General features: G+C 44.2%; 1 protein-coding gene across 8 annotated transcripts in view; it reads left to right on the plus strand.

The window, feature by feature from the left end:
- The window catches only part of SV2B (synaptic vesicle glycoprotein 2B), a 266,204-nt gene that overhangs the window by 207,682 nt on the left and 33,002 nt on the right, over positions 1 to 25,520 (plus strand). For 7 of the 8 annotated variants that reach the window (XM_081550463.1, XM_081550464.1, XM_081550465.1 and 4 more), the window contains 6 exons: positions 1,088 to 1,268; positions 1,736 to 1,887; positions 11,523 to 11,656; positions 13,408 to 13,497; positions 22,580 to 22,690; positions 24,142 to 24,230. In XM_081550463.1, the coding sequence (XP_081406589.1) occupies positions 1,088 to 1,268; positions 1,736 to 1,887; positions 11,523 to 11,656; positions 13,408 to 13,497; positions 22,580 to 22,690; positions 24,142 to 24,230 (757 nt within the window). The remainder of the gene's footprint in view (positions 1 to 1,087; positions 1,269 to 1,735; positions 1,888 to 11,522; positions 11,657 to 13,407; positions 13,498 to 22,579; positions 22,691 to 24,141; positions 24,231 to 25,520) is intronic. The other variant, XM_081550469.1, reaches the window with a different exon arrangement.

The raw sequence follows: 25,520 nt of genomic DNA on the forward strand, positions 1-25,520 counted from the left end.
TTTATATTACTGTATCTTAAGGTAACTGATGGGGCTTCCCTGGTGGCTCAGTGGTAAAGAATCTGCCTGCTAATGCAGGAGACCTGGGTTTGATTCCTGGGTGGGGAAAATCCCCTGGAGGAGGAAATGGCAAACCACTCCAGTATCCTCGCCTGGAGAATCCCATGACTCAGGAACACAAATGTCAATGACCTAATAAAGTGGGAGATTGCTCACTATATTTTCTAAGCTGTGGGCTGGGAAACTGGTAAAATAGTAGTGGAGAAAAACCTTGGGCCCAGGAGCATAGGTACGGCAATTTCCGTATAACCTACTGGATAACCTACCTCCAGGTTCCGCCTGGAGGAACCTGGCGGGCTACAGTCCATGGGGTCACAAAGAGTCAGACACAACTGAGCAACTAAACCACCACCAAGGTATATGAGTGTATTACAAAGCACAGAGTAGTTACACCTGTTGAAGAAAGGACAGCGCATGGCTGCTCTCTTCAACATTCTCCTGAGAAACTTCAACATTTAAAGTAATTACAGTCCAATAAAAAAAAGAAATCTGAACATTGGTTGTGACTTGGAAAAGGTCCTTCTTCGGTGTTTAATAAAATAAACTGTCTTGTTGGTGATTGCTCTCACCACTCTCATCTTGCTTTTCCCTCCCAATGGTCCCCATACCCACCTCACCACACTTTTTCCTGGGAAATTTGTCTTTAAGCACAACCCCACAGGTAAGGACATTTGAGACACTGCCACTTTTTTGTTTAAAAATAAAAATGACAGAATTTCCTTCAGCTGCACATTACGCATTTCAAAGAAAGGTACGTCAAACCCAGTTCTGGTTGATCTATTTTAGCACGTGTACATATGTGTCAACCTGGTGAGGCTGTTATTTTCTGAATAGCGTTCCTCAGAAGTCGCATTTGTCCAACATTTCTAATTTGCCACCGACATCTGCCACACTCCACCTTTTATGTCTGTGACACAGAATTTCTAGGATGCATTAAGATGTGCATCAGGTTTTCTAAAACATTGCACGGTCTCTAATCTCTTGTCTCCTCTCTCCACCCTCCCTTCTCTCTTTCTCTTCCTCACAGGGCTGATAGTCTACCTAGGAATGATGGGGGGAGCCTTCATCCTGGGGGGCCTGGCTGATAAGTTGGGGAGGAAGCGAGTCCTCAGCATCTCCCTGGCCATCAATGCTTCCTTTGCCTCCCTCTCCTCCTTCGTACAGGGATACGGAGCTTTCCTCTTCTGCAGACTCATCTCAGGCATAGGGTACGTAATCACAGAGGTTCAGCCAACCCCTCCTGCCCCCAGACCAGTGGTCCATCCATTCTGGTACCTTGCCTCTGAGTGGTCCTCCAGAAAACCTTGAACTGAATTCTGCTTTTTAATTTTTGGCTGTACCTCATGGCATGTGGTTCCTTAGTTCCCAAACCAGGAATCGAACCCATGCCTCCTGCAGTGGAAGGCAGAGTCTTAACCACTGGACAACCAGGGAAGTTCCGGAATTCTTGTGTGACTTCCAAGATACTGTGTTAAGGTTGAATCTTAGAAAGGGGTTAGGTTGCAAAGTCAGTGAATAAGGTCAAAAGAATCTAACACTGCCTTAGGCTGGACTTTTGAATTCACTGGGTTATTTCACCACTGGGCCCAAGGGCGGGACAAGGCAACTGGGTTCCTGGTCTGACTGTTTTTAGTGTCTGACTTGGTTCTTCCTTTCTGGCGTTTTCTCTCTGCAGTATTGGGGGTGCTCTGCCCATCGTGTTTGCCTATTTTTCTGAATTCTTGTCCCGGGAGAAGCGAGGAGAGCATCTCAGTTGGCTGGGCATCTTTTGGATGACTGGTGGCATCTACGCATCTGCCATGGCCTGGAGCATCATCCCGCACTACGGTGAGTGCAGAAAGCTTCAAAGGGCCGAGGGGCCTTTGTTCCCAGACACCTGTGCCCGAACAGCATTGCCTGACCTCAGCCTTAATCCCACACTCTCACACACAGTTCCTGTGCACAACCTTGATCTTTCTAAAGAACTTCCACCACTGAAGACACATTGCTAATTTCAGTGCACGTCTGTCTGGAGATAACACAGTCTACCCTCCCTCTCTTCCTCCCCTCTTCTCTCCTTTCCTCTCTTTTATTTGAAAGGATTTCGACTTTCATCTCCAGCTTTCCTCCTCACAGCAAATTAGGCTCCGTTCCCTTCTCCAGGGGGTCTTCCCCACCTGGGGATTGAACCTGGGTCTCCTGCATTGCAGGCAGATTCCTTTATCATCTGAGCCACCCGGGAAGCCCTTTAAGGCAAACTTCATCTCCATTCTCCTCCTCACAATAAGCTAGGCTCAGTAACTCCTTTTTATAGATGGTGTAGCAGAGGCCAAGAAGTTGGCGACTCAGCCGGATTGATGACGTGGCCTTGGCACGACCTTGAACCCCGACACCCCCTCCCTCGCAGCGCAGTGCTCTCGCGTATTTCCCATTTTACTTCCTGCTGTCCCGCTTCTGGTTGCAGACATGGAGCAGCCCTTACAGACAAGGTCTTGGTTTCAGCCGAGACAATTTTATTATCTTGGTTAATTGTGAAAACTGGATTTTCTGGACAGAGACTTAGCAACATTATCTTTCACTATTGGATTTTATTAAGAGTAAAGTAGGGAGAAGGCCGCAGTTTTGAATTCGATTATGCCTTTGGAGTATCCTGGGTAATGCCATTAACATCCTTCAAAATTATTTTTGGCAAACTGCTGATTATGGTTGTAGGCTTTGCCATCATCTAGAATCCTGCAGACAATAGGGAAGAGCAGACAACCGCCCCTGAAGTTAACCAACACTTCTCTACCCATCCCCCTCCTTGGGGTGTGTGTGTTTATTAAAGTACAGTTTATTTGCAATGTTGTGTTAGTTTCAGGTGTACAGGAATGTGAGTCAGTTATTCTTTTTTTTTTTGAAAATTGGTTTTTTTTTATTTTTGTTTTTTTTTAAAAATTTATTTATTTATCTATTTTTTTACTTTACAATATTGTATGGGTTTTGCCATACATTGACATGAATCCACCATGGGTGTACATGTGTTCCCCTTCCAGAGCCCCCCTCCCACCTCCCTCCCCATCCCATCCCTCTGGGTCATCCTGGTGCACCAGCCCGGAGCACCCTGTATCATGCATCAAACCTGGACTGGCGATTCGTTTCACATATGATAATTTACATGCTTCAATGCCATTCTCCCATATCATCCCGCCCTTGCCCTCTCCCATAGGGTCCAAAATATTGTTCTATACATCTGTGTCTCTTTTGCTGTCTCGCATACAGGGTTATCTTCACCAATTTACTAAATTGCATATATATGCGGTCGTATACTCTATTGGTGTTTTTCTTTCTGGCTTACTTCACTCTGTATAATAGGCTCCAGTTTCATCCACCTCATTAGAACTGATTCAAATGTATTCTTTTTAATGGCTGAGTAATATTCCATTGTGTATATGTACCACAGCTTCCTTATCCATTCGTCTGCTGATGGACATCTAGGTTGCTTCCATGTCCTGGCTATTACAAACAGTGCTGCGATGAACACTGGGGTACACGTGTCTCTTTCAATTCTGGTTTCCCCAGTGTGTATGCCCAGCAGTGGGATTGCTGGGTCATATGGCAGTTCTATTTCCAGTTTTTTGAGGAATCTCCACACTGTTCTCCATAGTGGCTGTACTAGTTTGCATTCCCACCAACAGTGTAAGAGGGTTCCCTTTTCTCTACACCCTCTCCAGCATTTATTGCTTGTAGACTTTTGGATAGCAGCCATTCTGACTGGCATGAAATGGTACCTCATTGTGGTTTTGATTTGCATTTCTCTGATAATGAGTGATGTTGAGCATATTTTCATGTATTTGTTAGCATCTGTATGTCTTCTTTGGAGATGCAAAAATCCTTAACAAAATTCTAGCAAACAGAATCCAACAACATATTAAAAAGATCATACATTATGACCAAGTGGTCTTTATCCCAGGGGTGCAAGGATTCTTCAATATCCACAATCAATCAATGTAATACACCACATTAACAAATTGAAAAATAAAAACCATATGATTATTTCAATAGATGCAGAGAAAGCCTTTGACAAAATTCAACATCCATTTATGATAAAACCCCCCAAAAAGCAGGAATAGAAGGAATATACCTCAACATAATAAAAGCTATATATGACAAACCCATGGCAAACATTATCCTGAATGGTAAAAAACTGAAAGCATTTCCCCTAAAATCAGGAACAAGACAAGGGTGCCCACTCTCACCACTACTATTCAACATAGTTTTGGAAGTTTTGGCCACAGCAATCAGAGCAGAAAAAGAAATAAAAGGAATCCAGATTGGAAAAGAAGAAGTAAAACTCTCACTGTTTGCAGATGACATGATCCTCTACATAGAAAACCCTAAAGACTTCACCAGAAAATTACTAGAGCTAATCAAGAAATAGTCAGTTATTCTTTTTCAGATTCTTTCCCAATATAGTTTATTACAAAATATAGAGTATGGTTCCTATGCTATAACCTTAATGGTTATTTAATTTACATATAGCTGTGTGTATATGTTAATCTCAAACTTATGGCTCATCCTTTCTCCACTTTGCCCTTTGGTAACCGTTAATTTGTTTTCTGTGTCTGTTAGTCTGTTTCTGTTTTGGAAATCAGTTCATGTGTATCATTTTTAGATTCTACATATAAATGATATCATAGGATAATTGTCTTTCTCTGTCTTCACTTCATCTGATAATCTCTGGATCCATCCATGTTGCTGCAAATGGCATTATTTTATTATTTTTTTATGGCTCAGTAATATTCCATAGTGTGGCTTCCCTGGTGCCTCAGTGGTAAAGAACCTGCCTGCAATACAGGAGCCTCTGGAGATGATGTGGGTTTGATCCCTGGGTGGCGAAAATACCCTGGAGGAGGGCATAACAACCCACTCCAGTATTCTTGGCTGGAGAATCCTATGGACAGAGGAGCCTGGTGGGCTACAGTCCATAGGGTTGCAAAGAGTCAGACACAACTGAAGCGACTTAGCATGCATGCATGCAATATTCCGTAATATATATCACATGTTCCTCACCCGTTTATCTGTCCATGAACATTTAGGTTGCTTCCATGTCTTGGCTACTGTAAATAGTGCTGCTATGAACATTGGGGTGCAGGTAGCTTTTTGAATTAGAATTTTCTCCAGATAATGCCCAGGAGTGGGATTGCAGGATCATATGGTAATTCTATCTTTAGTTTTTTAGGGAACCTCTATACTGTTCTCTATAGGTGGATGCACCAATTTGCATCTCCACCAACAGTGTAGGAGGGTTCCTTTTTCTCTTGGGATGCTTGTTTTAAATCTAACCCTCACTGTTGTCTATTCTGTGCTAATGGTGGCTTCAGCATTATATTTTTAAGAAGAAGCAATCTTCTTGGATTGGTGTAGTTAAGGAGATGCTGAGTATATTACCCTGAGAACTTGCTCAACCCTGAAATCTCAGTGGTTTAATACCAAAGACATTTTCCCCTCCTTCAAAGCTGGCTGGTCTTTCTGATCTGTGGGCAGCTCTGCTCCTCGGTAATCTTAGGGCTCAGGTTCCTCCCAGCGTGTGCTCTCTCCTCTTCAGCATGTAACCTACATGCTGGTTCAGGAAAACAGCATGGGCAGTTGCATGTGGGTGCTTTTGAAGGGCAGGGCAGGAAGTGGATCACATCCTCTTTGCCCACATCCCCTTGGCCCCAAATCTGTAATGTGACCACACACTACGGCAAAGGACGCTGGGCAGTGTAGCCTGCGCTGTGTGCCCTGAAGCTAGAGGAACTGGGTTTGAGATCATATCCCCCAGGATTTTGTATCAGAAATAGAGAAAGTAATATGAATAGAAACAATGAAATAAAGAGTTGGAGTTTTCCAGGTAATTCTCTTACCATAGGCAGTTCTCCCTGGAGGAGGGCATGGCAACCCACACCAGTATTCTTGCCTGGAGAATCCCATGGACAGAGGAGCCTGGTGGGCTACAGTCCATCAGGTCACAGGTGGACACGACTGAGATGACTAAACACGCATGCAGGCAGTTTTTCAAATTTTAGAGACAAAACTGTATTATTCCCCATATTAGGCTCTGCATTCTACTCTTCCTCCAAAGGCACACTTTAATTATCCAGGCTGTTGGTTACATGGGTCCAAGGAATTGCTTTTGTCCTTGCTGTTAATATAATATCATTTCCCCTGGTCATTTATCCAAATGTGTTAACAGTAAGCAACTATTTCTACATATAAATTGAATTAGAAAAATTTGCTGGGAGGGGAACAAATAGACTCTGGATAAAAGCTGAGTCAAAATAGCGGGGCTGTGTAATTTGGGACAAATCATTCTAGTTTGTCCAGGCTTGGTTCCTTCATCTATAAAATGAAGGGAGAAAGAAGCAAAGGGAATTGACTCTAGAGGTCTGATCTGTGCCAGCCTTAACAGCCAGCAGTTCTTGGGATGCAAAGAATGTTGAGAAAATTTTGGAGATGATTCTAGTACTTGGGCTGGCTTCCCTCCAAGCTGCATTAGCAATTCTAGCCCTGTTTGCAGACTGCTTGTTCTGTAAGGGAACTGCCCCCACAACCAACCAGTGAGCAAAGCTTCTTGACTTCCCTGTGATTGGATCAGCTTAGGTCATATGCTCACCTCAGCCGATCACTAAACTCCAGAAGATGCCAGATACTGAGGGTTCATATACTTCATTGCCCATCCCTAGCATTGGGGGTGGGGCTATTCCCACCCAAACCACAAGTCTGCAACCCAGTGGAGAAGGACTGGAAAGATTTTGTGAGGGAGCGGGCAGCCCACAGTAGTCACTACAAACTGTATTTTTCCACTTCACTTTACACACTAACATGTGCCAGTGTCTGGGTGTCTGGTTTCTAAAGAAGCATTAAAATAATTCAGGTTGGGAACTTGTTGATCAAGACTGAATGGGATGCCCATGGCAGAAGGGCCATAAGACTGCTGGCCAATAGCAGGGCTTGTGCTTAAATATCCTACTCCAAATGGAGGGGACATTTTCCTATTTGTATGCTTTCCTATTTGTATGGGCTGCAAGGAGATTCAACCAGTCAATCCTAAAGGAAATCAGTCCTGAATATTCATTGGAAGGACTGATGCTGAAGCTGAAACTCCAATACTTTGGCCACCTGATGTGAAGAACTGACTCATTGGAAAAGACCCTGATGCTGGGAAAGATTAAAGTCAGGAGGAGAAGGGGACGACAGAGGACGAGATAGTTGGATGGCGTCATGGGCTCGATGAACATGAGTTTGAGCAAACTCCAGGAGTTGGTGATGGACAGGGTAGCCTGGTGTGCTGCAGTCCATGGGGCTGCAAAGAATCAGACACGACTGAGTGACTGAACTGAACTGATGCTTGTATGAAATCTGTGGCTTTTACATGCCATTTAAAAATACCAGCCTCTTGGATGATTAGGCTTGAAGGCTTGAAACGCACATTTACTTGAGGGCAAACCATCCTAGAAATATGGTAGACTAGAATCTCAGTGTAACAGGAGTGACTATTTATTTTAAGCCTCATTTTTACCAGGACCAGATGTTTTGTCCACAGTGAACCAGTTATTTGATGATATTTTTTAATAGACCTAAGACATTAATCCTCTAACATCTCCTCCACTCAGCAGCGACAAATGAACGGGTGATCCAGAAAGGAGACTGAATGTTTGTACGTAGCTTGTACAAACCATTTAATTGCTTTTGCCGGAATGAAATGATGTGAGGTCTTGGCACCAGGAATTTGGGTGACAGAGTCATTAAGAAAGAAAATTACAAAGCTCAGAATGTTTTTCTGGGAAGTCATGGGCACAGCCCTGAAAAAAGTGGCTATATTATGGAAGATTAATTCCCACTGTAGTCAGCAGCACCAGCTGTTTGTGAGATCCTGATGGAGAAAAAGTAGGGCAAGCTAAAAGATCAGTGAACAGGACAATCCTTGTCTCCAGATTAGCAGTTGTTCCATATATTTGGAAGCAGTTCACTATTTAGTTTTATTTAATTTAAGGCCCCAAAGATGTGCCTAATGAAGTGCAGGTTACTAAGTCACCATAAAAACCAGAGAGGCATGAGGGAATAATGGATTTTGGATAATTTGCACATATTATCATTAAGAAAAAAATATCTCTCTGAGGCAGAGTACTTTCTAAAGATACTGTTTCTGTTCTTCTTCTCTTGTTACTCACCTGAGTTGGATGGCTATGTGGTTTCAATCAATTTTATTTCTAATTACACCAGAATGGGTTTTGAACATGAGCTGAGGATGTGGAAATCTTCCTAAGGTTTTGTCTTCCTCTGCCAGTTGTCACTCCCAGGAGAAAGGAAAGCCTTTTTAATTAAAATTAAAATAAACAAGCAAACCCCAGTGATAGGGGAAGGAGGACAGGCTGTGCATAAAGAGGTTTGATTCTGATTGAGAAGGCTGGATGTATTATGTGTATTATGTTCTGTGGCCATTGTGTAAAAGTGGCCACAGTCCCATGTTTTTCCACCTGGGATTCTCTCTGGCCAATCCTTTCACTCTGCAAATAGAGTTAGAAATATCTGCAGAAACAAGAGATATTAGTTAGGAGTCTCTGGCAAGTACAACAAATTAAACTGCAATGGTAAGTAATAGACTTCAAGACATAAACCTCCCACCTCCGGAGTTAGCCATTTAGTGTATTTTTCAAGTAAATGGAATAGAGATTTTACAGCGGAATAATGTTTACCCTTTGAACTTTAGAAATCACTATATTTATTTATAAAGTTAGGTCTTTTTAAGAAATGCTATTGGGGGACTTCCCTGGCGGTCTAGTGGTTAACACTGCCTTCCAATACAGAGGGTGCAGGCTTAATCCCTGGTTGGGTAGCTAAGATCCCACATGCCTTGTGGCCAAAAAAACAAAACATAAACAACATGGTAAAGAATCCATGAGCAGTGCAGGATTTGATTCCTGGGTTGATTTGATTCCTGGGTTGGGAAGGTCCCCTGGAGAGGGAATAGCCTTCCCACTGCAGTATCCATGGGCTTCCCTGGTGGCTCAAATGGTAAAGAATCCGCCTGCAATGGAGGAGACCTGGATTTGATCCCTGGGTTGGTAAGATTCCACTGGAGTGGAAACCCACTCCAGTATTCTTGCCTGGAGAATCCCATGGACAGAAGAACCTGGCAGGCTACAGTCCATGGGGTCGCACAGAGTCGGACATGACAGAGCAACTAAGCACAGCACAAACAACAGAAGAAATATTGTAACTAGTTCAATAGAGACTTTAAGAGTGGTTCCCATCAAAAGAGAAAAAAAAAGAATCTTAAAAAAACAAAAACAAAACCAGAAATGCTGTTGGAATTGTCTTCAGAGGTTGTTTTGAGTGGCATGAGAACCAGTCTATTTCATAACCTTGGCTTTCAAAGAAAACAGTTCTTTTGCTGATCTTTGCCGATATTCACCTATTTTACTCAACATCTTTGGCACTAAATGTCATGTAACTACTTCTAAACAAATCAAAGCTACCATCAAAGCAGGTGAGTTATTATTGTTGGGGAGCTTTCACACACAGTGCATCTGTGGAGGTACCATTACCTGCATTCTACAGTGGTGAAAACTCACCAACGTGACAATAACGATGTGAGAAAGCCAGGATTTGAACTCTGACCTATGGGACTGCAGAAGTCCAGGCACTTTCCACTGTGTCATTGTTCCCTGAAAGAGGGAAATTTGCTACTTATAAAGATATTTGAAATAATGTTTTGTAGATTCTGAAGGCAATTTCCAAAAGCAAGTTTTAGGAATACTTTGAATATAATGAAAGCTGAGTTGGAGCTAGTCACCTCTCTGTTTCAATGATTATGGAACTCATTTGAATGTAGAAGCTCAGTTTCTGTAAAAAAAAAAAAAAATTAGTGTTATGACTGACAGTGGTTTTCAAAGTGTGGTCCTGAGCCTGTGCTTTGGACTCACGCAGAGCTGGTGCTGCTCTTTAACGGGGGTGAGAGTGACCCCCTATCAAAACCCCAGGTCACATAAGGCTCTGCTCTGGCTTCCTTTGAGGCTCAGATGGTGAAGAATCTGCCTGCAATGCAGGAGATGCAGGTTCGGTCCCTGGGTTGGAAGGATACCCTGGAGAGGGGCATGGCAACCCACCTCAGTATTCTTACCTGGAGAATCCCATGGACAGATGAGGCTGGCAGGCTACAGTCCATAGGGTTGCAAAGAGTCAGACAGGACCAAGGGACTGACACTTTCACTTTATTGAAGGTCACTCTAAGACCAAGTGTCAGAGAAACTCTGACTGCTTTATTTTCAATTGGAGTATAGTTGCTTTACAATGTTGTGTTAGTTTCTGCTGTGCAATGAAGTGAAAGAGCTATATGTATACACATGTCCCCTCCTTCTTGAGCCTTCCTCCCACCACCACCCCATCCCACCCCTCCAGGTCATCACAGAGCCCCGAGCTGAGCTCCCTGTGCTATACAGCAGCTTCCCACTAGTCATCTATTTCTGCAGATGGTGACTGCAGCCATGAAATTAAAAGATGCTTACTCTTTGGAAGGAAAGTTATGACCAACATAGATAGCATATTAAAAAGCAGAGACGTTGCTTTGCCAACAAAGGTCCGTCGAGTCAAGGCTATGGTTTTTCCAGTAAGTCATGTATGGATGTGAGAGTTGGACTCTAAAGAAAGCTGAGCACCGAAGCGTTGATACTTTTGAACTGTGGTGTTGGAGGAGACTCTTGAGAGTCCCTTGAACTGAAAGGAGATCCAACCAGTCCATCCTAAAGGAGATCAGTCCTGGATGTTCATTGGAAGGACTGATGTTGAAGCTGAAACTCTGATACTTTGACAACCTGATGCGAAGAGCTGACTCATTTGAAAAGACCCCAATGCTGGGAAAGATTGAAGGCGAGAGGAGAAGGGGACGACAGAGGATGAGATGGTTGGATGGTATTACCCACTCAATGGACATGAGTTTGGGTAGACTTCGGGAGTTGGTGATGGACAGGGTGGACAGGTGCTGCGTTCCATGGGGTCGCAAAAAGTTGGACACAACTGAGCGACTGAACTGAACTGAGTGTATATGTGTCAATGCTACTCTTCCAGTTCATTCCACCCTCCCCTTTCCCCTCTGCGTCCACATGTCTGTTCTCCATGTCTGTGTCTCTGTTTCTGCCCTGTGAACAGGTTCATCTGTATCATATTTCTAGATTGCATAAGTAGGCATTAATATATGATATCTGTTTTTCTCTTTCTGACTTACTTCATGCTTTCTGACATACTTACTTCTCTTTCTGACATACTTACTTGGTATGATGGACTCTAGGTCCATCCATATCAATACAAATGACCCAGTTTCATTCCTTTTTATGGCTGAGTAATATTCCACTGTGAATATATACTACATCTTTATCCATTCATTTGTCGACAGACATTTAGGTTGCTTCCATGTCCTGGCTGTTGTAAATAGTGCCGCCTATCTGACTGCTTCTTTACAGGCTGGGGCTTCAGCATGGGCAGCAACTACCACTTCCACAGCTGGAGAGTGTTTGTCATTGTCTGCGCTCTGCCCTGCACCGTGTCCATGGTGGCCCTGAAGTTCATGCCAGAGAGCCCGAGGTTTCTGCTAGAGGTGAGTCAGTGCCCCCACCCCATGTCCTGCTGTCCTAACCCCTTGGTCCCAGGTCAGCTTTGACCTGGCTCTCATTAAATCCATCGTGATGGTGGCCTGCCCGGGGTTCAAGGACAGCCAGAGCTGGAGGGACACGAGCTCACAGAGCACAGAGCAGCGACACTGCTTCCTGAGTCTGGGTGGAGCTGGAGGGCACCCTCTTGAAGATGCTTCTGGCATCCATGCTCCCCAGAGGTCCTGATGATCTTCAAAGCTGCATGAACGGGACTTCCCTGGCAGCCCAGTGGTTGAGACAATGTGCTTCCACTGAAGGAGGCATGGGTTCAATCCCTGGGCAGGGAACTAACATCCACATGCTGTGAGGCAGAAAACAAAACAAAACAAAAAAACCCCAAAATGAACGACAAAAAGCTGCATGGAGTTTTTTTCCATGTTATGGCAGTGAACTGGGTTGTCGATCTCTCTCTGCTCCCCAGCCCTTCAAGACTCTTGTCTGTAGGACGTCTCTCCTCCAGAAGGCTGTTCCCACAGTCCTGTGAGGTTTCCAACTTGATGGTGGTGGTGGTGGAGGCTCTCGTGATTGCAGTGGTCACACGGGTAGGGCTGGTGGAAGGGCGATAGGACTCTAAGGCTCTTACAGCTCCAGTTCTCAGAGTCCACTCACAAGCTTCCTTCTAACTTTCTGCAGACTTTCTTTCATCCCATTGGTCGGGGGCAGATGCAGCAAAATGTTTTGTTTTTTTTTTAATCCAAGCTTATCTCAGAAGCTTGGTTGTGTATTAGCTCTCTAGGACTGCTGTAACAAAGGTACACAAACTGAGTGTCTCAGAGTCACAGAAATTTATTGTCTCCCAGATCCATTGGCTAAAAGTGGCAAATCAAGGTGCTTGCAGGGCCACACTCCCTCAGAAGTCCTTAGGGCAGAGGTCCCCAACCTCTGGAACCTAGTGCCTGATGACCTGAGGTGGAGCTGATGCAGTAATAATAGAAATAAAGTGCACAGTAAATGAAATGCACTTGAATCCTCCTCAAACCATCCTCTGCATCCTGGTCCACGGAAAAGTTGTTTTCCATGACAAGGGTCCCGGGTGCCAAAATGGTTGGGGGCCACTGCTGTGGGGCAGCCTTCAATTTGCCTCTTCCAGCTTCTGGGGGGCTGCTTCCGCTGGGGATGCTCCTTGGCTTGCAGCTCTTTCTCTCCAGCCTGTCTTTGTCACCACAAAGTGTTCTCTCCATGTGCCTCTAGGTCTTCACTTGGGCTTCTTCTTATAAGGACACCAATCGCGTTGGATTTGGGGCCCATCCTACCCCAGGATGACCTCATCTTAATTAATTACATCTGCAGCAACCCTACTTCCAAATAAAGTCACCTTCTGAGGGCTAGAACTTCAACATATCTTTTGACGTGGGGGACACAATTGAACCCATTATATGTTGGGTCTTGGCTTTAATCTGCAAGAGAGGATCACGGCTCCCACCTGCAGTCTATTCAACCTTAAAACCACACGAGTAGTTACTCACAGCCTGTGATGATAATAACACACAGCATTTACACCTCGAAGGCACAGCCTGATCATCCTTCCAAGATGGGCTGCGACAGAAGCTTGTTCTGGTTTTTCACAAGCCGTGGTTTGTAATGTATCCGTGGCCAATGGTCTAAGACTTGGGTATCAGCACCCTGTTGTTTCTGTGGGGTCTTCCGCCTCTGATTAGCAAAGGGTTGTTCATGTCTCTCTCCTTGGTTTCACCAGATGGGCAAACACGACGAAGCCTGGATGATTCTCAAGCACGTGCACGACACCAACATGAGGGCCAAGGGGGCCCCGGAGAAGGTGTTCACGGTGAGTGCGTGGTCACCTGTGCCAGCCGGAGGGGCCTCTCCTCTTCACTGTTTTGGTTTGCTAAAAAATAATTTTGCTGCATAAGCACATCATGGAAGATTTGTCAAAAGGGAAATAAAGTCCCTGACATTCCTATTACTGCATCGTAATTATTTTTTGTGTTTTGATGGATTCCTTCTTGGTACCACTAATTGCTCAAAAATAACAAAGGAAAAAACTAGCTGTATTCGTATTTGGGAATAGCCAGATGTACATATATTTACATGTAAATATCTATTATTTAAGAGCACTCATAGACATTCTACATGGTGTCTAATAGTATTCAGAATAATCCTTTTTTAAAAATATTATTTATTTTAACTGGAGGCTAATTACTTCACAATATTGTGGTGGTTTTGCCACACACGGACGTGAATCAGCCACGGGTGTACATGTGTCCCGTGGTCCCAAACCCCCCTCCCAGGCCCTTCCCATCCCATCCCTCTGGGTTGTCTCGGTGCACTGGCTTTCAGTGCTCTGTCTCATGCATCAAACTTGGACTGGCCATCTATTTCACATGTGGTAATACACGTGTTTCAATGCTCTTCTCTCAGATCGTCCCACCCTCGCCTTCTCCCACAGAGTCCAAAAGTCTTCTTTACATCTGTGTCCCTTTCCCTGTCTTGCATATAGGGTCGTTGTTACCATCTTTCTAAATTGCATGCGTTAACATACTATATTGGTGTTTTTCTTTCTGATTAACTTCACTCTGTATAATAGGCTCCAATTTCATCCACCTCATCAGAACTGACTCAAATGTATTCTTTTTTATAGTTGAGTAATATTCCATTCTGTATATGTACCACAACTTTCTTATCCATTCATCTCCTGATGGACAGCTAGGTTGCTTCCATGTCCTGGCTATTGTTAAACAGTGCTGCAGTGGACATTGGGGTACACGTGTCTCTTTCAATTCTGGTTTCCTCAGTGTGTATCCGCAACAGTGGGATTGCTGGGTCATATGGCAGTTCTATTTCCAGTTTTTTAAGGAATCTCCACACTGTTCTCTATAGTGCCTGTACTAGTTTGCATTCCCATTAACAGTGTAAGAGGGTTCCCTTTTCTCCGCACCCTCTCCAGCATTTATTGTTTGTAGACTTTTTGATGGCAGCCATTCTGACCGGCATGAAATTGTGGTTTTGATTTGCATTTCTCTGATAAAGAGTGATATTGAGCATCTTTTCATGTGTTTATTAACCATCTGTATGTCTTCTTTGGAGAAATGCCTGTTTAAGTTCTTTGGCCCATTTTTTGATTGGGTCGTTTATTTTTCTGGTATGGAACTGTGTGAGCTGCTTGTATATTTTGGAGATTAATTCTTTGTCAGTTGTTTCATTTGCTATTATTTTCTCCCATTCTGAAGGCTGCCTTTTCACCTTGCTTATAGTTTCCTTTGTTGTGCAAAAGCTTTTAAGTTTAATTAGGTCCCGTTTGTTTATTTTTGCTTTTATTTCCATTACTCTGAGAGGTGGGTCATAGAGGATCTTGCTGTGATTTATGTCAGAGAGTGTTCTGCCTATGTTTTCCTTTAGGAGTTTTATAGTGTAACATTTAGCTTAAATTTTTCTTATACATGTGTATGTGTTAGTCATTCAGTTGTGCCCAACTCTGCGACTGCATGGACTGAAGGGGCACAGAGGGTCGACCTCTCAGAGAACAGGGTCTCCTCCTTCCTTCTCCCCATCCCCCTCCTCTTTTCTCCCTCTTTAGTCCCCTCCCCTCCCCTATCCTCTCTGTGGAATAAAACACATTTTTCTCCTTGACTCATGCAAAGAAGGTTATCTCTTTTGAGTTTGAGCCCATTTCCCAAGGATTTTCCCACATGTGAAGCAGTTTATTAATATACGGTATTTATTCCAAAATAACCCTGAACTCTCCTAAGAGGAGTCTTTGGGTAGATTACTGTCCACTTCATTTGTGTGTCTGTCCCTGTAACTATAAATCTCCCTGACCTTCCACCTCTGTCTTAGCCTGCTTGTCCTATGCAGGACCTTACACATGGTGGTTTTCCTAAGGTTGCTTCTGGAAGGATCACTTCTAAACTAACCACAGATTGATACTGTGTATAAAATAGATAACTAATGAAAACCTGCTGTATGGCACAGGGACCTCTACTTAATGCACTGTGGTGACCTGAATGGAAGGAAGTCCAAAAAGAGGGGATCCATGCATATGTGCGACTTCCCAGGTGGTGCTAATGGTAAAGAATCTGCCTGCAATGCAGGAGCTGCAGAAGGCTCAGGTTTGATCCCTGGGTTGGGAAGATCCCCTGGTGGAGGGCATGGCAAACCACTCCAGTATTCTTGCCCAGAGAATCCCATGGACAGAGGAGCCTGGTGGGCTACAGTCTGTAGGGTCGCAGAGTCAGACATGACTGAAGCGACTTTGCACGCATGTGACTGATTCATTTTGTGTTATAGTAGACACTAATACAACATTGTAAGGTAACTATCCTCCAATAAAAATTAAATTAAAAAAATAAGCCAACCACAGAGTTGCCTGACTGGGACCTCTTTTTAGAGAAGTGGTCTGACTTTCTCTTTTAACAACTCATTCTAACATAAACAGCTTACTTTTAAGAAATGAGATCTTGGCCTGAAAATCAATCAAAACTCCAAATTCCAAAGGTGGAACTGAGCCCTTACTTCATGACGAGAATTCCTCATTTCAGGAAGGGTGTGTATGCCCCAGAAGAATGCTCGGGCAGGAATCAGTGAGCAGAGGGCTCTGAGACCTGGACTTTTGTCTTTCTCCAACACGCATGCCAGTCATCAAGTCCTTGGGCATAAACTCTGTTTTTAGCAGTTTTCATCCCTCCACAGGAAAAGGGAATTAGAAAGGTTATGGACTCAGTATTTCCATAACCAATGCCGAAAGCTCAGGTTCTCTGTACACAGGTGCTGAATCGAATCTCAGAGACAGTTTTGGATGAAGTAGAAATGAATAGCTTTATTGCTTTGTCAGGAAAGGGGGGCCATAGCAGGCTAATGCCCTCAGAAATGTGTGTCCCAACTTGAGGAAGATAGTGAGAAGTTTCATGATAATTGCTCAAAGAGGGTGTGATCAGCTCATGGACGTTCTTCTGATGGGTTGGTGGTGAGGTAAGTAGGAGTCAGCATCATCAACCTTTAGGTCCAACCAGTCTGGGGTCTGCATGCTTGTGGGCAGCATATCATCATTAATAGTTGACTTGTCTCACCTGGAGGGGATTTCAGGATCTGTAAAACAGCTCAAAGATATTATGTGTATCCACTGATGTGGAAACAGGACCTCACTCCAAGGCTGCATTATTGTTTTTCTTGACTGTTTGTTTCTCCCTGATCTCTCATCCCTTCCCTAATTAACGACTGCTTGGAAGTGCCCATTGGAACTCAGGGAAGGTCAAGGAGGCTGAAGGAAGGCTACTTCCTATGATCAAAGAAATGGGGGACACAGAAAGGCCTTATGCCCAGGAGCCCCACAAGGTCCTACATGGTATCATGCTGACTTGATGATCATATTAATTATGTAGAAGTGGATGACTGGATGGGGCAGGGGAAAAAGGAAAAAACAAATGACTGGAAAGTGTTACTAACCTGCCTGCTGGGCTGTGGCTGGAGTCGGAAGTGAATGCTCAGCCCGGGACGGGGTCCCCTGCTCTGTCCTGTGTGCTGCCCTCCGTGGATGTATCACAGTGAATGTGCTCAGTGGCCTTGGGGAAGAGCGTCGGGCAGGCTGGACTCAGTGCTCATGGTAAGCCCTGGGTGCGGCCCTCCACACTCTGCCTTTGAGCTGATGGGGTTCAGGATATAATAGCCCCAAATTATGGCACCTCGGCGTATTGTATCTCATAAGCTGAAGGAGTTGGAAAAAACAGCAGAAGCAGAAAGGTTACTCTGACCTCCCCTTGCTCCTCCTTCTTCCCTGAAACAGACCATAAATCTCCCACGTGAAAGATGCTTTCCCTGAACCAGGAAGAAAGAAGACATTGTTCTCAAGAGCTATGGCTGTTGTTCTTCAAACCAAGAAGGCTGTATAAACAAACCCTGTTAAACAAATCCTTATCACCCTAATTACTTCTTCACCATTATTCACCCAAATCCCTTTGTTTTGTCTGTTCTTCACAAATTTACTGTTTCTAGGGCTTCCCTGGTGGCTCAGATAGTAAAGAATCCACCTGCAATGCAGGAGACCCAGGTTCCATCCCTGAGTTGGGAAGATCCTCTGGAGAGGGGAATGGCAACCCACTCTAGTATTCTTGCCTGGAGAATCCCATGGACAGAGGAGCCTAGTGGCTTATAGTCCATAGGGTCACCAAGAGTTGGACATGACTGAGCAAGTAACACACACACACACACACACACACACACACACAGTATAAAAGCTTCCTGCACTGGTCACTCCTTTGGGACTTCATTCTCCTGTGAAGGCTCCCACAGATACGTAAAAATTTAGTAAAATGTGGATGCTTTACTTCTGTTAATCTTTTTCAGCTGTGTTGTCTCTGTTGCAGCACTCGGAATCTTTCAGTTGAGGAATCTAGATCCATGACTAGGGATTGAACCTGGGCCCCCTGCATTGTGAGCATAGGGTCTTAGCCATTGAACCACCAAAGAAGTCCCTACTCCTGTTAAATCTGTCTTGGCCAGTTTAACTTCCAGACCCAGCCAGGGAGTCTAGGACGGTAGGGGAGTACTTTTTTCCTCTCCTACAGGGCCCTGGCTTCACCAGCCCTGTTAGCTGCCTCACAAGCTTCCGAAATGCCCCCTGGCAGGTGTCCCTAGGACACCTTTGCAAAGGGGAGGTGTTGAAATATTCCCTTGAGAACTACTATTCTGCAGGGCTGGGGCGAACACAGACCATATTATAGTTTAGACCAAAGCAAAGCCAAGTATTCTAGTTAATTGTAAATTAGAGTAATTGTGCTTGCAGCTGTCAACACACCCACTCTCAGATCCCTAGGAAATAGGGTGTTATTTTTCCCAAGAGGAAAGCAAAGACAAAACTTGCATTTTTTTTTACTGTACCACAAGACATGTGGGATCTTAGTTCCCCGACCAGGGGTGGAATCGGACCAAGCCCACTGCAGTAGAAGCATGGGGTATTAACCACCGGACCGCCAGGGAAGTCCCACTGAGTATGAATCTTAACATGTTTCCTCTCCCCTAGTGGCTCAGATGGTAAAGGATCCACCTGCAATGCAGGAGACCTGGGTTCAGTCCCTGCATCAGGAAGGTCCCCTGGAGAAGGGAATGGCAACCCATTCCAGTAGTCTTGCCTGGAGAATCCCATGGACAGAGGAGACTGGTGGGCTACAGTCCATGTGGTTGCAAGGAGTCAGATGCGACAGAGCAACAGACACTTTTTCAACACTTCCACGCAGCCTCTTTTGGCTTTAGCTGTGTTCTTGGTCTCCCTGGGTTATCTAATAACAGGAAGGTCAGCTCCAGCCAAGAGTCCCATGGCATGGGCCAACTGGGTTCCCTCTCCTGTGTCCCTGTCTGGACCCAGGCAGAAGAGCAGTTGCAAAGGCCACACACCCGGGGATGGCAGGGCCAGCTCAGGAGGCTCTGGTGTGCGTATCTACCTGCAATTTTAGGAAGAGCACCGATGCTTTTACTAGGTTCTCAAAGGGATATCCAGCCCGGTCAAGAGTTTAAGAACCACTAAGCTTTAGAGAAACCAAGCCACGCCATCCTGGGCTTGGTGCTGGGGAATTAAAGAACCACTTGTTTCTATTTCAGCGACTGTATTTTCCCGTGTGAATATTCAACCTCACTTCTCTCTCTTCCTTTGTCTCTTTACATCCTCAGTCCCTTGGTTGAAGGAAGAATTGGAAACACTCTTATGACTAAAGCCTTTTCTTCCTAGAAGAAAGGTTTGTTGGAGGAGGTACTAGAAACTGTTTTTGAATTTTTTGAGTAGGCAGTTCCATTTTCTTCTGAATTGGTCTGTGAGCACAGACCTTGATAACTTGGCTAAGAGTCTGTGTGGTCAGAAATCTCCTTAACGTGATTGTTAGTTGTATAATTCAGTGGTTGTCTTAAACACTGATTAAACTGAAAATCACTGTCTTAATGAGTCAAGATTGCTCCTTGGAGCCACTTGCTGACATTGGACAAACGGACACTTTCCAGGGCTCTTGTGTTGCTGAGTCCAAGCTTGGTCTGCTCACCACACGACAGGCCAATAAATCGGGAGATGAGGTGTTGAGGCAAGGAAGAGAGACTTTATTTGGAAAGTTGGATGTTCAAGAAGATGGTGGACTACCATCTTATTGGGGTCTGGATGCTAGTTTCTTTTATAGAACAGAGACAGAGAGGAGGTGAAGAAGTAAAGTAAAAAGGCCATAAATCTTGCAAAATATTTCCTGGCCTGGCCATCCTCGGGCAGGGGATGTGTTAATGTCTTCTTCCCTGAAGCCATTCACAGGTGGGCAGGGTGGGGATGTTTCCCTGTGAGCTGAACAAAGACACTTTAGTTTAAAGTCAGGTAGAGGAGTGGGCTTCACAGCTGGCTCTCGTGGTAAAGAATCCACTTGCCAGTGCAGGAGGTGAAAGAGATGAAGTTTCAATCTCTGGGTCATGAAGATCCCCTGGAGAAGGAAATGACAACCACTCTAGTATTCTTGTCTGGAGAACTCCATGGACAGAGGAGCCTGGTCAGCTACAGTCCATAGGGTCACAAAGAGTCAGACATGACTAAAGCATCTTAGTGTGCACACAGAGGGGCAGAGTTTTTTACTGTCTGAGCCACCAGAGAAGTCCCTTTTTTTAAAAAAAACTGAGGTATAATTGGCATGTAACATTGTGTTAGTTTCAGGTGTTCTGTATAATGATTCGATATTTGTATACATTGCAAAATGATCACCACAATAAGTCTCATTACCATCTGTCACCACACAGTTACAAATTTTTTTTTCTTGTGCTGAGGACTCAAGATTTACTTTCTTAGCAACTTTCAAGTAATGAATAAAGTATTATTAACTATTATCAAACCAGTCCATCCTAAAGGAAATCAGTCCTGAATATTCATTGGAAGGACTTATGCTGAAGCTAAAACTCCTATACTTTGGCCACCTGATGCAAAGAACTGACTCATTGGAAAAGACCCTGATGCTGGGAAAGATTGAAGGTGGGAGGAGAAGGGGATGACAGAAGATGAGATGGTTGGATGGCATCACCGACTCGATGGACATGAGTTTGAGTAAACTCCGGGAGTTGGTGATGGGCAGGGAGGCCTGGCGTGCTGCAGTCCATGGGGTCACAAAGAGGCGGACACCACTGAGCGACTGAACTGAACTGAACTATTATCACCATGCTCTACATTACATCCCAGGACTTATTTTATAGCTGAAAGTTTGTGCCTTTCGGCCCGTTTCTCCTGTTTTACCTACCCCTCCCACACCCCTCCCCTCTGGAAACCACCGGTCTGTTCTCTGTATCTATGAGCTTGGTTTTCTGTTTTTGTTTTGTTTGGTTGATTCTCCAAATATAAGTGGGATTATGCAGTACTTGTCTTTCTCCATCTGATTTATTTCACTTACCATAACGTCCTCAAGGTCCATCCATGTTGTTGCAAATGGCAAGATTTTATATTTTATGGTTGGTTAGTAGTCCTGTGTGTGTGTATGTGTGTGTGTGTGTGTGTGTATCACATCTTCTTTATCCTTTCACTTATCAATGTCCACTTGGGTTGTTTCCATATCTTCACTTTTATAATAATACTGCATTGAAGATGGGAGCACAGATAGAGTTTTGATTTAGTGTTTTCATTTCCTTCAGATAAATATCCAGAAGTGGAATTCATAGATCATATGGTAGTTCTATTTTTAATTTTGGGGGGAACCTCCATACTATTTCCCTTGGTAGCCTCAGCAGTTTACATCCCCACCAACAATGCAGAAGGATTTCCTTTTCCCCACATCTTAATTGACACGTGTTATTTTTTGTCTTTTTGGTAATAACTATTTTCGAAGGTGTGAGGTGATATCTCAGTGTGATTTTGATTTGCATTTCCCTGATGATTAGTGATGCCGAGCATTTTTTCACCTGCCTATTGGCCATCTGTATGTCTTCTTTGGAAAACTGTCTATTCAGATTCTCTGTCCATTTTTTAACTGGTTTGTTTCCTTTTTTTTTTTTTTTTTTGCTGTTGAGTTGCATGGGTTCTTTATATATTTTGAATATTAGTCCCTTATCAAATTTACGATTTGTAAATATTTTCTTCCATTCAGTAGGTCATCTTTTCATTTTGTTGGTGATTTCTTTTGCTGTGCAAAAGGAGGACTTAATGTCTTTTATTCTGCTGTGTTAAAAAAATGTCTTACATAGGGCTTCCCTGGTGGCTCAGTGGCAAAGAATCCACCTACCGCTGCAGGAGACATGGGTTTGATCCCTGATCCAAGAAGATCCCACATATTGTGAGCAACTAAGCCCATGGGCTACAACTACTGAGCCTGTGCTTTAGAGTCTGGGAGCTGCAGCTACTGAAGCCTTGCGCCCCAGAGTCCGTGCTCCACAACAGTAGAAGCCACCACAATGGGAAATCCACAGACCGCAACTAGAGAGTAGCCCCAACTTGCCGCAACTAGAGAAAGCCCACGCAGCAACAAAGACCCAGCACAGCCAAAAATAAATGAAATAATTTAAAAAAATCTTCCAGAGCAAGCTTTCTCTCCTAACACATACACACATGCATATACACACTGTTGTCTACGTAGGCTCTAGACTTCTCTGATGTTAATACCCTTTAAGGATAGACTTGTGAATTTTAAGGTGGAGTAAACTCTATTATGGGCAAATAAGATATAAACTGGACTTCAGTGTATTTCCCAAAGCCATAATTGAGTGAAAAATTTGAATCATTTGTCTGCAGTGAGACATATCTACCTGAGAATGATTGCTAAGAGATGCTATGTACAATTTTGGTTAAGAATTACTGAACGAGAGGGTCACCAAAAGCTCCTCTAGCCCTAAAGAAGTTAATAAAGTCAGTTACATTCAACTAAAAATTGAGAAGTCAAAGTAAGGTTAAGATTCTCTAGCCCATCTTTGCTTTACAGGTTTCCAACATTAAAACTCCCAAGCAAATGGATGAATTCATTGAGATCCAGAGTTCAACAGGAACTTGGTACCAGCGCTGGTTAGTCAGATTCAAGACCACTTTCAAGCAGGTATGTCTGGAGACCTGGGGTGGGTGAGAGGGAGGCTCTATGGTGATCTGTAACGACAGTAGATGAGGAATAGAGATTTTGAACACACCCATCAACCCAAGGCACAGTGATGGGCAGGAAGCAACATTTGGGTCCTAGCCCACATCTACCTCTAACTCCTGTGAGCCCTGAACCACGAAGTGTCTAATCCTTAGTTTCTTTTCTTTGCTCTTCTTTCCAAAGGCAGAGATTTTGAATGGAGATACAATGTCTAGTCTGAGAAAGTACCTTTCTCTCTAGCACCTTCTTTTTTTGGTTTGAGAGTTATGTTTTATTCAGTGGGAATTTTTAGGACTTCAAGCCCAGAAAGTAGCAGCTTAGGTAACTCTGAGAGAACTATCTGAGGAGGCGAGGATGAGGGAAGACAGATATATAGGAGTTTTGCAACAAAGGGCAGGTAGTCTGACAGTCAAAAGTTTATTGTTAATGGAAGAAAACTAGATACGTCAAATTAAAGAATTTAGTGTTTTTCCATGCCTGGGAAGATGCAAAAGTCTGGGCTCACTGAAATTATTCCTTTTATATGCACCTCAGCTGTCTGGGGCCAATGTCCTTCTTGTGTTTTCACATCCTGACTTTCCTCAGGGCTCACCATGGGGAGTGGCTGCTGTCTGGTGGCTGCTAAAAGGCAGATATTCTTTTCCCTTCTGAGTTCCCTCAGGGCACACCAACTCGCCTTCTGGTGATGGCTGCAGTCGCTGATGAATGTGACATCCTTTGTTTACCAATGTGACAGGCAGTATTCCACTTATCAGTCCCTCCTCCTGGTCTGAAATTCAATCCGTATTTGGGAAACATTTCAGGATCAATTTTTGTCCTATGGTGCTGGGAGTGTCATCCTAGATCAGGTGAAAATTCTTGCTGGTATGCCACTCCAGTAGCACTTTCTCTTTAAATAAACCATAGGAAGAAGGGAGTGAGTGAAAGAAAGGACTCAAAGGTTTGTTGGCTATCTCTGAGAAAGTCTTTATGAAGGGCAAGGCCATTTCCCCCGAGAAGTGGTCCTATGAGACAAGCCAGCTGTCAAACACTCAGGCAGTCAAGGGCCAGAGTCTACTGAGTCTGGATAACCGTCTTGATGCAGGGTGGTTCAGTGTTTGAAATGGCATCCATTCCCATTGGTGGGGAGAAGAGCTCAAGGCTACTCAGCCCCTTGACATCCCCCCTCACTGTGCTTTTGGTCATATGCATCACTGTGTTCGTGGATGCCACAGGACTGTTGGAGCATGACACCAACTAATAAGAACAGAAGAGGGTTCCTTGTTCCTTGAGCAGAATTGCTGCCTCTGGAAGACAATTGCTGCCTGTTCTCTCCATGGGTTCCTAGGCAATTTAATAGAGAATCTTAAAAAGGAGCTCTTCCAAGTCACAAGTTTCTGCCTTTAACCACCCATCTCTGCTGTGGGTTACAGGTCTGGGAAAATGCTTTGTACTGTGTGATGGGGCCCTACAGGATGAACACACTGATTCTGGCCGTGGTCTGGTTTACCATGGCTTTAAGGTAAGTTCTGACAAACATAGACAGTGTAGTGCTGGAGGAGATTCTTGAGAGTTCCTTGGACAGCAAGGAGATCAAACCAATCCATCCTAAAGGAAATCAACCCTAAATATTCATTAGAAGGACAGATGCTGAAGCTGAAGCTCCAATACTTTGGCCATCTTATGCGAAGAGCTGACTCATTGGAAAAGACCCTGATGCTGGGAAAGATTGAGGGTGGGAGGACCAGGGGGGCAACAGAGGATGAGATGGTTGGATGGCATCACCAACTTAATGGACATGAGTTTGAGCAAACTCCGGGAGATAGTGAAGGACAGGGGAGCCTGGTGTGCTGCAGTCCATGGGGCTGCAAAGAGTCAGACCCAACTTAGCAACCGAACAAAAAGTTCATTAATTTTCTTGTGCTTCCCATGCCTCATCTGTATGTTGAGGGTTACTGTTGGTTCTAACTCATATAGAGTTTGTGTCAGATTGGATGCTTTTGGCTATGACAGGCAAGCCACTCTAGTGGCTTCTACAACGAGGATATTTCTGATCCTTTGTAACAAGAAGTCCGTGGAGAGGCAGCCTTCAGGTGGGGATTCAGCCTCAGGCTAGTTCTCATCTGCTAGCAAGATGCTTTCAACCGCTCTTGGCATTCTCAGACATGGAAAAGTGTCCCAACGAGGAAGAGGCTGCCTTTCTCTGAGATAGATTTTTTAAAAATAATTTTTTTTTAACTTGGTTCCGCTGGGTCTTGGTTACTGCATATGGGATCTTTGATCTTCATTATAGCATGCAGAATCTTTAGTTGCTGCATGGGGGATCTTCTTCTTTTTTTTTTTTTTTTATAGTTGCGGCTTGCAAAGTCTTAGTTGTGGCATGTGGGATCTAGTTCCCTGACCCGGACCCCTGCCTTGGGAGGATGTGGAGTCTTAGCCACTAGACCACCAGGGAAGTCCCTGAGCTCCACTTTTTAACATCAAGGAAACCTTTCTCATCTTCCCTGGTGGCTCAAATGGTAAAGAATTTGCCTGCAATGCAGGAGACCTGGAGTTCGATCCCCAGGTCAGGAAGATCCCCTGGAGAAGGAAATGGCAACCCACTCCAGTATTCTTGCCTGGATAATCCCATGGAGAGAGTAGCCTGGCGGGCTACAGTCCACGGGGTTGTAAAGAGTTGGACATGACTGAGCAACTAACACTTTCACTTCAAACCTTCCTCAGAAGCCACCAGCAGACTCTCCCCACCCCCACATTATATTAGCCCATGCTTTAGGGCTAAACTAGCCACTGGTGAACGGGATGTGATTTC

Source organism: Giraffa tippelskirchi, chromosome 12 (genome assembly GCF_054371585.1).
Source record: "Giraffa tippelskirchi isolate mGirTip1 chromosome 12, T2T-mGirTip1v1.2.pri, whole genome shotgun sequence".
Taxonomy (NCBI): Eukaryota; Metazoa; Chordata; class Mammalia; order Artiodactyla; family Giraffidae; genus Giraffa; species Giraffa tippelskirchi.